Raw genomic sequence first — 14,032 nt, forward strand, 5'->3', positions numbered from 1 at the left:
GTTATTGCCTGGAGTGGGAAGCTGCTTCATTGGCTGGGTAATATTTTTTTTCAAGTACAACCTGGGATGGCCCCAAGGAGACTAGCACAAAATCCAAACCATGTATTTTTATTCAGAAGTAATTTCCTTGAAAGAAGGTGTACAAACCCCAGGAAGAAATAACTTGTCATTCTTCTCCTTTTCTCCAGGTTTGCTGACGGACTCAAAAAAACCCCAAAAGAACAAAACCAAAAACAAACAACAACAGCACAAAAAGAAAAAAAAAAAAAAAACAACCACCAAAACAACAACGCACACTTGTGTCCAGTTTGGGCTCTTCCCATCACTTCAACTCCATGAGAGCTGTGAGCTGGTAGCAGCCTCTTAGGTGAAAAGAGCAGTTGTAGAAAATCCACAGAAGTTGGCAAGTTTTAAGTTCCTGGAAAAGTCACTTTAAAGAAAAGGGCTGATGGAAAAGCAGCTTCTAGGTGTCCCTGGGAAGAGAAAGAATTGGTCAGCTGTTGCCAAGGGGAGTGTGACTTCAACTTTGAACTTTTTTTGTTGTTGTTATTGTCACTTGGCAAGGATTTAGGTTTTCCTGGTTTCAGGAGGCAAAGGAAAGACTATTTCCCCTTTAACCACAACTAAAACCTATGTGGCTATAGCACCAAAATCAATATGGTTGTCAATCCTTTAGTAATTAAAATACAACAGCAGCATTCTGTGTGCTGGGAATAAATGCTAAAAATCACTGGGGATATCACTTACATGGTGATCAGCTCTGTCAGTCATTGCCCTCTTCTGTAACACAAAAAGATAATTTGAGTGTTAATGGGGTATGGTATAAAACTGAAGGTGCAGCTGTGTTTTCCAGGTTTGTTTTCAAAAAGGGGTAAAACATTTTAAAATGAGATGGGGAGAAAGCCCTAGGTGTGCAAAATGTTGCCTGGCTCAGTTTGGGCTCCTGCTTTGTGCTGCTTCAGTCTCCTACCTACCGCTGGTTCCTTCAGCGTCCCTGTGAAGCAGCACGTCCCAAACAGCAGCAATCAGCTGTGGGATGGCAATGCTCTGCAGGAGGATGGGGGCTCGGAGCTCAGCTTTACTTCCCTTTACCTTTATTTTCCACTTTAAAATCAGCTGGGAGGAGGTTGTCCTGCCGGTTCCCCAACACAAAGGCCAGGAAGGAGAGTATGAGAGCGTCGAGGATGCCGATGATGCAGAGGATGTAGGCCCAGCGCACGGTGCAGGCACCCAGTGTGTATTTGTCTGTCTTGTCCCCACACATGCGCTTCACCTCGCTGGAGTCCCAGCCGTCAGGGTAGATCAGGCAACCGATCATCAGTCCGGTAGCTGTGGAGAGAGGGCGGTGTTACTGCCCAGGGCAGTGGTGGAGTCACCATCCCTGGAGGGGTTGAACAGATGCAGATATGAGGTTCTCAGGGACACAGGTTAGTGCCAGGGGTGGGTTAATGGTTGCACTCAACGTTCTTGAGGGTCTCTTCCAACCAAAATGATTCCTATGAGTACAGTGGCTGCAAGCTACCTGCTGAGCTGATACTGGATGCAGAGGAGCACAGCACAGTTGTGTCCATCCACAAACACAATGTTACAAACAGATAAAATACTACAGACTGGCTAACTAGGCTTAAACTCTCCCTACGCCCTGCAATTGCCTCTCACACATGGGCTCTGCTGCATTCACGCTGCTGCAGCTGGGGAGGAGCAGGATCCCACACGCCGCTCCCCATAAAGCACAGGCAGCTCCCACCACTGTGTTGCCCAGGCAACATCTCTCCTGCCTCTGCACACATCCCTGGCCATGTCACTCCAAAGAAATATTTTCTCCAAACAAAACTGGGATGGGTTTAGTCTGTGCAAGGCAGAGAACCTTGATAGTGCCCTGAGTTTAGCTGGATTTTTGGCTTACGGTTTGCTAAGGTAGAGCTGCTGTCAGCAGCAGCTTTGCAAGGCAGATTAATTCTGCTTGTTCAGCTGCGCTGGTTCCAACCCAGCCATGAGCCACCAGCTCCTCCTGCAGCTGTTCTCAGTGCCTGGCCCCGGTGCACACACGATGTCAGCGGCTGCGCCAGCCCGGCCGCAAGGGCCTCGGCATGTCGCCTGTGCAACAAACCCAGCACAAGCTGCTGAAGTGTCGTCTTCTGCCAAGCAGCTCATGACCCAACATCTCAGAGGTGTTCTTCTTTTGTTTCCCCACACAGACAAATTGTTCTATTTGCTGGACAAGAGGAGTGACCAGGCGCAGGATGGAGAAGAGCCAAGCTCATCTGTAAGGCTTTGGGATGTGATTAATGGAGGCTCTTCATGTTCTCCACTGTCATCTTGGTGCAAAGCATGGAAGTAACAGCACTTTTATGTGGTTTTGCTCAGGTCTGAGGCCCTCCCAGGCTGCAGAGAGCATTTCTCTTCATTAACAAGCAGCTGGTTTTGCCTGTATTTAATTACTCTTCCCTGTAGCTAACAGAGAGGAAGAGCACAGGAAAATGGAGTAAGCTGGTAATAAATCTCTTCTGCTGTGAAAATGCACCCTGGCACAGAGCAAAGGCCAGAAAATGGATCCTCCTGTCACCTGCTCCCTTTTTGAAATAACTCCCAGGAAAGCAGCAGTACCTGCATTGCCCGGTGGCAGCTCAAAAGCTCCCAAGAGCCTGAGTGAATGCCAGGAAACTGGGCTGTCAGGACGATTTGGGCTTGTCCACCTGGCTAGAGCTGCCTGCGCTGTGTTTCTCTCCCCATCCAGTGCAAAAATGTACATAAAGCCTTCAAATACAATAGCAAAGCCTTTTGCTGCTCTGGCTCCCCAGGAGGCTGAGCTGCCACAAGCCTCTTATCTAAATCTTTGCTTGAGCTCAGTGCTTTAGCTGGGAACTGGTGCGACCCCTATGCCATCCTCCCACAGGGTGTCAGCCAGGGTGTTGCTGCCACGGGGGCTCCTGGGGCTGGTGGGGCTGTGGCTGGTCTAGCATGAATGATTCAGGAGCAGCAAAGGGCTGGGTTGGGTTTCAGCTGGGGCTGCAAAGGCAGGAGCTGGGTTACCGGGTGTCTTGGGTGTCTGGCTGCATTGGGGGAGGGATGGGGAAGGCTGGTGATCTACAGGGATGAACAGAGGGATGTGAGGATAGTAGGGAAGTGGTGGAGATAGCACGAAGTCCTACAGTCAGTCCCCTCCTCCCGCTTCCCCCTCCCACGGTACGTCTTCCCCCAAGCTCAGGGATTTAACAGTTGCTGCAGAGGGTATTGTAGGTACAAAATAACCCAGCAAATGTTGTCACCGTCTCCCTGCTTAATTCCTGCAGGAGCCATAACACACCGGGGAGCCCTGTGCCCTGGCCCTGCAGCCTTTGGTGCTCTGGGATTGATGCTCTTGAAGACACGACCCCGCTGCACCGTGGGGCTGAGCAGGAGCGATGGCGTCGGGTGACAGCCAGGGCAAAGCTGCCCTAGGTAAGCAGGGATGGGCATGGCCGGGCTGTTGGTGCCACGTGGTTTTGCAGCAGCAGCACATGGAGGGGAGCATCGCCTACATGCAATGAGTCTGCTGGGTCTCAGCTGCTTTACTTATGCAAATTCCCCACTTGTAACCAGTAAGGGGGAGTACATGGAGCATGGAAGTTATGCTGGTGTCCCTTTCCTGGCCAGCTCCCCATCATGGCAGGGTCAAGGTGGGGACAGAGAAGGAAAAGCAGTTCTGGCTGGACCATCGGCAGCCCCCAGCCCCCCATGCATCATCCCCAGCCTCGCTCACCTGCTGCCAGCTGCATCCAGGCACAGACTTTATAGACAGTGGCTGCATTGCAGAAGAAGAAGAGGCTGAAGCAGAGGATAGAGCCAATGATGAGGAAGGTGGAGATGCCTATGAAGAACATGGCAGTTTTGAAGGCACTGGAGGGGATGGTGCCAAAGTCAAGGGGGCTGCCCTTGCAGATGAGCTCCCCGGTGAGCGCGTTTCCGATGCAGTAGGAGAAAAGGCCGAAGTAGCCGGCCTGAGGCGTGTCGATGCTGTCGCCGATCCAGTATGGCTGGATGAAGGTCACCACCATTAGGATGGAGAAGCAGAGAGTGAAGAGGGCCCAGAGCACCCCCATGGCCCGCGCGTTCCTCACGTAGTTGGTGTGGTAGATCCGTGCCGCCTCCTGCGCCGGCAGCAGCTGGGGCATGGCAGGGGCACCGGCACCGGCTCTGCTCCCCGGGTGCCCGGCGCTGCCCCGCCCGCCGGAGAGCGGCGGCAGGAGGCTCCGGCGGCGGCAGGAGGCTCCGGCGGCGGCAGGAGGCTCCGGCGGCGGCAGGAGGCTCCGGCGGCGGCGGGCGCTGCGGCTGGACCGCCCCGGGGGGCGGTGGCGCGCCCCACCTCCCCTCCCACGAGCCGGGGAGAACCCGAGAGGAGCCGAGCGGCGCGGCTCGGGATGCGACCCCGGGATGAGTTGTGTGTTCCCAGGATGTGCCGTGCACCCCCGAGATGCACCCCTAGGGTGTGCCCTGTGTCCCTGGGATATGCCCCTGGGATGACCCCCGTACCCCCGGGACGTGCCCTTAGGGTGTGCCCCGTACCCCTGGGATGCTCCCTCGGGATGTGCCCTGTTCCTCCATCGTGTGCCCTAGGATCCACCCTGGCATGCAGTTCGTGCATCACTGTGTGCTCTGGGATGTGCCATGCGCCGCCAGGATGTGTGTCGGGAAGCGCATGTGCGCCAGGATGGGTCTTGCCCCGCAGCGCGTGCCCCAGGATGTGCCGAGGGCTGTGCCATGACTCCCAGGATCCACCTGGCCTGTGTTGTGTGCTCCAGGATGTGTCCCAAATGCTGCGTCTCTCAGCTGCTCCCCTCTGCCCTCCCACCTGGTGTCACCAGGGTCTTCCCCACTGGAGGGGGGTGCATGGGGTGCTGCGTTATTGTAGTGGGGGGCTGTGGGACCCTGGACCCCCCTGTCAGCTCAAGGGCTGTCTGGGGCTGCACACGGGTGGGGGGACAGGACTATCCCCACTGCTGAAAGGGAAACTGCTCATCCTGCTGCCAGGACACCCCGGCGTGTCAGCCTGGGGCGGAGCCAGGTCTCTGGCCCCTGTGTCCTGCTGCCAGAGGAGTGTGGTCAGCCCCAGAGCCTGCCCTGACAGGCTGTGGGCACTTGGGACCTTTCTCCAGGAGCCATATCTGCCCTGCATCCTGAGACACCGCAGAGGCTCATCTTCTGCTGTGGGGTCCAGATGCCATGTCCCAGCATGACAGCCAACCCACAGCCAGCGCCAGCCTCAGTGTCACCTCTGCGGCCACCGAAGGTCAGGGCTGCCCGCGTGTTAACCATTGCCAAGAGCAGCTGGGCCAATGCGAGTGCGAAAAGCTGTGCTGTTCCCAGGGCTGTTTTCCTTTCATCGGCTGCATCCCCCAAGCACTGAAACACTGAGAACAAATACCTGGCAGGGTAGGGTGCAGTGATGGTCCATGGGCTGGACATCTCAGTGGGCTCTGGAGCACCGAGCAAGGCCAGCAGGACACTGGCAGGGGGAATGGGTTCACTCCTGCCACACTTTGGGCTTTCTGGAGCAGGTTTATTGGTATCTGTGATCATAATGTTCAAGTGATGGAAGATCTAGGGGTGAGCACTTTCCCGCAAAGCAGAGCTCCTGCCACAGCACCGGATCTTGCTTTGCCCATGAGCCCACCAGCAGCGCCCAGCAAGGAGGGCGTCTCAGAGAACCCCAGCTCCATGGCTCCCTGCAGCCTGCGTGAGGGAGAGGAGAGAGGGCTGGAATTCCTCCCCGGGGGAAGCGCAGCAGAACCATTACTTCATGTTCACTTCAAAGGAGATGCCAACGGGCAAGCTGGCATCTCTGTTGCAGGACAGCCACCTGAGGACCGGGCGAGACGTGCCCATTGTGGCACCATCTGGCCATGTGGGCATCGCTGTTTTCCTGCCCTGGGCAGGGTGTCGTGGCGCTGCCCTAATGCCACGAGTTGGGGTGTGATAGGAGCAGCCACATCAGCTGATGGAGACGCCTGCTATAAAGCATTCGCTGGCCCTGCGGCAGAGACACGATCAAGCCCACCATGGCCAAGGTGATGGCCCTCTGCCTGCTCCTGGTCCTGCTGCTCCTGGCTCCAGCACTGCCTGTGCCACACCAGCGAGGGCTCATCTTCAACTTGGTAAGAGGGACACTAACCCCATCCTTGCCACAGCTGGGGGATACCCCAAGTGCTACAATGGGGCATGTGGCACAGTGAGGCATTGGAGTGATCCGTGCTGCTTTGGTCTCCGGCAGCAGCTGCAGCCACTGAGAACAAAATTTATTGCAGCTGGGGAAGCTGAGGCAGGTGGGAATGGTATGCTGGGTTTTCTAGGGTTGTGAGGGATCTCGGAGCCTGGGAAAGCAGCTGTATAAAGGAACAGGGAAGCCTGAAAGTGGATGTGACTGAAGCTCACAGCTGCCTGTGCCACCCAGGACCCCCTCCTTGGCGAGCTTGTGGGGAATGGGGGGATGCTCTCCCTGCAGTGCCTCAGCCCTATTCCTGTGAGCCAGGCAGAAAGCAGCACTTCAGCAGGTGGTATTTTGGGCCAGACCGAGGAAATCCTGCAGGGTGGGAGGCTCGGGCGTGCTGGCAGTGTTTCTGAGCCCCACCTGAAAGGCAGAGACAGTGTCTGACACCCACCCAAACCCACCAGGCCCGTGGCTGGGAGGATTAAGGGGGGACAGAGAGGGACCTGGTGCTCACGCCTCGCTTTGCGGTGCAGAGCACTGGGGAGCTGTGCCTGCAGAGTGCCCAGTGCAAGAGTGGCTGCTGCCACCGGCAGAATGGCCTGAGCCTGGCCCGTTGTGCACCGAAGGCAGCAGAGTCCCAGGAGTGCTCCCCAAAGGTACGTTCTCCCCTGCTCCCAGGGGTGGCTGGGGACAGGGGCATGTCCCTTGCGCTACACTGTGCCTTGGTTCCCTGCAGAGCCTCTATGGAGTCTACTACCAGTGTCCTTGCGAGGCCGGCTTGACCTGCGACGTTGATAGGACCATCATAGGCTCTATCACCAACAGTGACTTCGGCCTCTGCGTGGATCCCAATGAGTCACGGTGAAGGAGGAGACCCCCTGGTGCTGCCCTGCCTTTCCCCCTCCTCAGGGATGCCCGGATCTGCCTGTGCTGCCCTGGCTGTGGGGGCGTTGAGTAAAGAGCATCTGCCGAGCTGCAAAGTGGTGTCTTCACTCCACACATCCCCTCTGGCCTGGGACGGGAGCAGCAGGGTCAGAAGATCCCAGCAAAAACGGCAGAGACATGATGGCCTTACCTATATGTGCGTGCATATCGTATGCAATTGTATAATAACCTGGGCCAGGCCAGCAGTTGGGGGCCATAGTGGGCAGATGAGGATGTCCTGCAGGAAACTTTCTTTTCAGGACAAGGGTGACAAGCGGCTTGAGGTTCTGCATCAACACTGGGGACGCGGCTGGGAGGGTGGCATGGCCAGAGGGGTCCCCACCATAGGGAAGGACATAGGGGCAGTGTGAGGACAGGGTTGGGGATGGTCCAGGGACCTGCTGGCTCCTGCATGCCGGGCTCGGCAGAGCTGCAAAAGGGGAAAGTGCTGACCTGGATTTTTGTTTCTAAACTTGTGGTGGGTGGAGAAATCCTTGAGAGTCTTGTTGTCGTGGTGGTTGTGGCAGGAGGCCACCAGGTCAATGTCTTCCTGGGTGCAGGATGAGGCCTGGAGGAAAGGGGAGATGGGGATGGGAACGGGGACAGCAGACCCCTCCTGCCGCAGGCAGGCAGCCCCAGGCAGAGCGAGGGGATATGGGGCAGCAGACATGAGGAGGAGACCCTGGCCTCGCCATCTGCATGGGGTCTTCAGCCTGACACACTGTTCCACACCAGTGAGGAGCACCCCAGAGAGGCTGGTACCACCGAGGACACAAACTGGGGACACTGGGAGCCTTGGCTGCCCAGGGCCAGCCTTGCCTGGGGCTTTGCATCCTTGGCAGGGGCAGGATGCGGCCAGTGCCCCGGCTCTGGAGCCAGCAGAGGGCAGTCACAGCGAGCCCACAGCTTGGGACCCCCCCAGCCCAGCAGGGACCCCCCAGCCCAGGGACAGCTCAGCCGCGGGGGGACAGGCCTGAAAGGCACCCAGCCCCACAGCCCTGAGACCCCTTGAACCCTGCTCTGGGGGTCACCCCCTCCCTGTAGGGGGAACTTGGGGTGGGGGCAACTCCTGCTGTATATGATGGGGATTTTGTTGTGTCCCCATTTTTGGGGTGTCCCTGTGTTGGCAAGAGGAGGATGGGGACACCAGGGACATGGGAAGGGGGTGGCTGTGCTGGTCAGGGGAGGGCACACATGAACAGGGGCCCCCCATCTTAGCCCTATATTTACTGGTGAAGTGGTGGCTTTATTTTGGCAGCTCTCAGCTGGTAAATATTGGCTTAAACCGAAAACCAGACGCCTGACTCATGGCGTCTTAACAAACACAGGAAGGGGCCCCCAGTGTGTGTGGGGTGCTGCCAGCCCCGGGGATGGGGGGGCTCTACACCAGGGTGGGGGCACCCCGGGCTGGGGGGAGAGTAGTGAACTGGGCATCCTTGTGCAGACAGATTTTACTGCAGTAAGATCCCTGGTGGGGGGTGCATCCCCCCATGTCTCCCCCAGCTCCTCGGAGGGATGCACCCCCCAGCTGAGGATCTTTCTTCACCCTGGTAGATGAAAGGGTGAAAATACTGGGGTGCCCCTTCGTCCCACCCTGCTTTGCACAGGGTTCCCCCCTTGGCTAAAAAGCAATGAGGAGGAGAACTAGGCTGAAGGGGCATCACGGGGGGGGCAGCCCCCGAGTCTCACCCCGTCACCAGGGCTGCACCCCACTTCACACGCCCATCCCTGTCCCCAGTGTCCTCCCCCTTGCACTGTGGGGGGTGCCCTGGAAAGTTTTCCCTCCCCCCATCCCCGCCTCCCCCCCCTCCCCTCGCCTGGGCTGTTTTTACCAGGAGGGTACAGGATGTTCTCGCACAGCCTCCCTCCCTCTCTCCAACCTCCCTCCTCCCTCTCTCTTCCCCCCCCCCGCTTTCCGCCAGCCCTCGGCCTTCACCTCTTCTCCTCTGCGTTGCTTTAACCCTTTTTTTTTTTTTTTTTTGCAAAACATTGCCTTTTCCTCTACTTATTATTAATGTCTTTTTTATTTATAAAAAGATGTGGTTGAACCTCCTGGTTTGACCCCAGGCACGGCCTGATTTCCCCCCCTGTTTGCTGCAGACTGGTGTTGTGCAGGGGCCTGATCCTGTGGCAGGGTCGGGGGGGTCTCATGGGGTTGGGGTTGGAGGGTGCTGGGGGTGTATGTGCTTTGTGGGAGGCTTGTGCTGCGTGAACATGCCCGAGGGGCTGCCCAGAGGCGTCTGGGAGTGCATGGGGCTGTTTGGGGGTGCCCAGAGGTATCTGGGGCTACCTGCTTGCTTCTGGAGATGGATTTTATTTTCCTCCCTCTTGGGATTACCTTTTCCCCCCGGGTTTTGACCAGGGCATGGCAAAGCAGTGGCCTCTCTTGGGGTGTCCCTCGGCCAGGGTGGCTCTTGGCTGGAGGTGGCCTCTGTGTTTGCAGGGCAGGAGCTGTGGGGATGGAGCACATCCCTGCAGGGTGTGGGACACCCCAGCCAGCACTGGTGGCTTACAGAACCCCAAATCCCTGGGGAGATGCCCCAATCTGTCCCCAACACCCATGCTGATGTGGGGACACCTCAACCTGCCCTCATAGCCGTGAAATCCCCATGGCAGCTCCAAGCCATGGGGCACAATGGAGTGCAGACTCCCTGCTGTGCCCCCAGCTGCAGCCCCCAGAGATGCAGAGGCCTGATTCTGAGACACCCCAATGGATTTTCCTAAGTCTGGGCTGATTTTGCACCATCCTGGGGAGACAGTTTAGGGATGGAGCTGGAGAGAAGCTGTCCTTCAAGCTCTCGCTGGAGGAAAAGTAACCTTTCTAGCAACCAAAAAAAAAAAATTCATGAAAAGCTCTGTTTTGCCTCTTGCCAAAACCAATTGTTGAAGATTTTTCCCAGCCTTTCTGGCTTTGCCTTTGCATGTGACAGAAGGAACAATGTCAGACGCTCTCCTGTTTTTCCACTCTGACATTTTTCCAAGGGTTAGAAGAGGGGAAGGACCTAGCAGGAGGGCAGGGACCAGCTCCCGGCAAACCACAGCCCTGGGGGCCCTGAAACGCAGTATGGGGTCTCTGTTCCCCCTGCGTCCTTGGGGGTTGGCTTTGGCGCTGGCAGCATAGCTGGGGTGGGGTCCCTTGAGGAGGCTCCCCCAGCCCAGAGCAGCCAGGAAAGCACCCCAGGGCTGAGGACTGCCCAGCTCGGGGCAGTAGTGGAGGCTGTGAGCACGATGGGGGGACACAGAGGTAGCCCTGGGTGACATCCAGGCACCCCAAGAACCACTTCTGATGTTTTCCAGTGGGGCACAGGCGGAAAAATCCTCTGGCTGAATTATTTGTGCTACTGGAGGAATTAATTGGCGCAATATGGGGATGGGGGGAGGGTGACGGAGGCTGAAGGGCTGCGTCAGTCCAGGGAGATCTCGGACCTGGACACTTTGCAGTGTGGTGGGAAGATCTCCCCCCAGCTGGGATCCCCCTTTCTGGGTATTTTTAGTATTACATTCCCCAAGATGCTGGTTATCTGGGCTGGGGGAGCAAGCCAACACTGGGAGTGGGAGGAAAATGCAGGGGGATACGGGGAGGGGGCATGCCGAGGGGGATGGGAGTTGACACCAGGACTGATGCTGGGGAGATCCTGGGGAGAAGCTGGGGGGGCGATACTGGTGGCCACACCGTACCTCCCCACCCAGCGGGGACCAAGCCGGGGCTCACCGGCTCTGCGGGCCGGCCCAGCAGCAGGGAGGGGGTTCCTGCCTGCGTGCCCGGGGGCAGCGGGCAGCCCCCCCCGCAGGCAAGGCCCGCGGAGCCCGGCGCACACCCGCTGCCCCGGCTGCTGAGTCAGGCTGTTCCCGGCGCTCCCGCGGCCGGGACATCGCGTCCCTGCGCCGGGCGCCTGGCGCCGCGCCCGCCCGGTGCTGCTCCGGGCGGGGCCCGGCCCCGGGCGGCCCCCCCGGGCTCCCCAGCTGCCACTCGAGGGGCTGGCGATGCTGCGGCTGGGAGCAAAGCCCCGGGAGCCGCGGGGGGGGCCTTGGGGGGGATGCAAGTGTAGCTCTGGTCTGAGTCATCCTTACGCGTGTCCCTGCCGTGGTGGGCGTCCCCCAACCCCGGGGCTCCCCAGGCACCCAACAAGCATTAGGGCATCCAGGGAGGGTCTCCCCTGGGTGATTTTTGGGTGCAGATCTCTCTGACAGATGCATCCCCATTGCACAGCACAGCCTCGTGGCTGAGCATCCCTGGGGGTGCTGCACCCTGCACACCTGCACCCCCCCACCTTGGCACCCCCCCATCCCGGCAGGGCTGGCGAGGAGCCCTGGCCACCCCCGGCAGAAGCTGGTACAGTTCGTTACGTCCAGACCGGAATGTACTTTGTGTTAGAAGTGGCCCCAGGCCAGGACGGCAAAGCTGGACTTTATTTATCCTCCCTGTGCTCTGGCCGTGCTGCATCCTGCAGGGTTGGATCTCCAGCAGGGCTAGGGGAGCCCTGGACCCTGTGTGTCCCCCCACGCTCATCTCCAGCTGGGGACTGTGCGGGTTTTACCCAGGGGAGAAATAATCTGGGAAAATATTTGTGTCCTTTCAGCCAGTAAAAGCTGTCCTTGGTGTCTGGGAGGAAGCGCCGTGGGGGAGATGGTGACTTGGGGACGGATCCAGCCCCGGCAAAGCCTCCGGCTGGAGACGCCCCCCCGTCTGCTTGCATGAGGAGTTTTGCAACAGGGGCCAGCATTCAGATCGCAACCTGGAAATGTATGGGTTGGATATGCATGGGGAAAGGGCCAGCCCTGGACATGCTGGAGGGAACAGGGCAGGATCAGGGCTGCGACAGAGCTGAGGCTGCTCTGGGGGTCCCCCCTTGTGCTGGGGTTGCCTCAGCCCCTTTACTGGTAAGATTCCATAGCAGGAGCCACGAGCCACAGCAAAGCAAGAAGGGTGGCGGTTGGAGGAGGGGCTGCCCCGGGCTGGATCCGCTGTTCACCACTGGCCAGGCCTGTTGCTGACAGCCAGCATCCCTCCCGCGGCCTCTCCGGTAGAAAGATTTGAGGGGGATTTAATGCAGAAAGCAGCTTGCTGGCTGCTTTGCACACACTGGGTCATGCAGCCCCATGCTGAGTAGGTGGTCCTGCCCATCTCTGTGTCCCTCCAGGTTCCCCCATGTTCCCAGTGTCTGCCCCTGCTGCTGGCGCAGCTGCACCTACGGCTGTCAGTGAGGACATCGTGTCCTCCTGTACTCTGCTGCCTGTTGTGCAACACCCAGCTGCACCTCCCGTAAACACCCAACTCCCTGCAACCGCACTGCTCGGTCCCGCCACACTGCACTGCCACCCTGGGTGACAAACTGGGGCCTTGGAGGGGTGGCCTTGGTGGGAGGGGTGAGACCACAGCATCACCAGTCTGCAAAAAGTTGCTTTGCTCCCCAAAATGTGCAGTGGGTGAGTATCTGGGTACTGGGAGGAAAGATAGATTTGATCCCCCAGGAGGGTCATCTGCTCCGGGCCATTGATTTGCACCAGAGCCATTGATTTGTGCTGTCACACGCAGAAGGAAACCAGGAGAAAAACCGTTTCCTCAGCTCTCCAACACGCTCGGGAGATTGACTGATGCAGCTTTTAGATGTGAAGCCGAGGTGGAAGGATGCCTCTCCTCCTCACACTCTCAGGGCAGATTAACACAGTTATTTTTAGCAGAAGACAAGGATGAATAAAAATATCCAGTATTTTATTTTCTTTTATGTTTTTTGTTTTTCAGGAACTGCCATTCTCACATCACACAAGGTGCCCGAGGGCTGGCACAACGAAGGACATCACTGACAGAGGGGGTCTCAGGGCTTTGCCCCCTGGTTCCAGTGGGGGGCGAGGCTTTTCCCTGGACCCCCTATCCTTTTGGGGCCAGGTGACGGCCGTGCAGTGGGTGCAGGGCTGGGGCGGTACACGTGCAGCCAGCTGGATGGCGAGGGGGAACAAGCAGTGCCCCTGGCAGCTGTCCTGAAGTTGGACAGGATTATTTATGGAGCAGATATCCTCCTGGTTGTGTTACACCAATGGGAAGGACAGGGCAGACTGTGGCACCTGAGGTGAAGAAGGGTTTGGGCATCTCACCATACAGAGCAAGCTGGAGGGTCTGGCACTGTTATCACAGCAGTTTGGAAAGTGTCTTAAAAAACCCAAACAAACAAACAAACACAACTCCAGTGCTTTCTTTCCATCTGTTTTTCTTTTATTATTCTATGCAAACAAACAAATTTACCATTTTTGTGGTGCAAGAGCAAACCAGGCTGGAGGCTCCTGAGCCGCCGCTGTCAGCCCCATGGGATTTTTTTCAGGGACTGAGTGTTATCTAAGGGGCCCGCACCAAATTTAGTTGCAGGGTTTCCTGATATTGGAAGCACACAATATTTCTTTGGTACATGGAAATTTAAAGGTCTCAGAGACCAGGTGGGAGATGTTTAAAACCAAAATGCAAGATTCACCTGGTTTATTTTAGAGAGGAAAAAAAGTAATGTCATTAAAATATTTTTTTTAATATATAAAGTGGGCTTTAATTTTAACGACAGATTTCAAGGGAGTGCCATTGGTGTCTAAATTACAGCTGGGAAAATCAAATTTAGCATCAAAGAGCAGACCTGCAAGCAAGCATCCATCAGGGAAGTGCTGCCTTAAGCCTGGTCCTGGGGAGTTTATTGGATCAACAAGCAGGAATCGGAGTGCAGGTTGGGAGCTGCATGCATACAAGCCCAGTAAAAACAAGCGCGTCATAAAAATACTGGGAGATGCTGTGTTTTAAATCTGCGCAGTGATCCACCCTCAGCTTTTTTTGCCCCTCTGGGCTCAGTCGCTGCAATTAGCTGAAAGTGCATCAGATGAGATCAGATGTTTAATTGCAGATGCACTTTATTTCTAATCTCAAGGGTATATTGAGGCAGCTCT

General features: G+C 57.1%; 2 protein-coding genes across 2 annotated transcripts; one reads left to right on the forward strand and one right to left on the reverse strand.

Moving 5' to 3' along the window:
• Nucleotides 1-92: 92 nt before the first annotated feature.
• On the reverse strand, nt 93-4,265 carry LHFPL5 (LHFPL tetraspan subfamily member 5). Its single transcript, XM_065649531.1, has 4 exons — nt 3,743-4,265; nt 1,093-1,329; nt 748-780; nt 93-473 (listed from the first exon to the last, which is right to left on the reverse strand). The coding sequence occupies exons 1-3, from the start codon at nt 4,152-4,154 to the stop codon at nt 764-766; spliced, it is 666 nt and encodes a 221-aa protein (XP_065505603.1). The 5' UTR covers nt 4,155-4,265; the 3' UTR covers nt 93-473; nt 748-763.
• Nucleotides 4,266-6,038: 1,773 nt separating this feature from the next.
• On the forward strand, nt 6,039-7,052 carry CLPS (colipase). The gene is made up of 3 exons (XM_065649704.1): nt 6,039-6,134; nt 6,721-6,843; nt 6,924-7,052. The coding sequence occupies exons 1-3, from the start codon at nt 6,039-6,041 to the stop codon at nt 7,050-7,052; spliced, it is 348 nt and encodes a 115-aa protein (XP_065505776.1).
• Nucleotides 7,053-14,032: the final 6,980 nt, after the last annotated feature.

The sequence above is a fragment of the Caloenas nicobarica genome, chromosome 21, assembly GCF_036013445.1.
Source record: "Caloenas nicobarica isolate bCalNic1 chromosome 21, bCalNic1.hap1, whole genome shotgun sequence".
Classification (NCBI taxonomy): domain Eukaryota; kingdom Metazoa; phylum Chordata; class Aves; order Columbiformes; family Columbidae; genus Caloenas; species Caloenas nicobarica.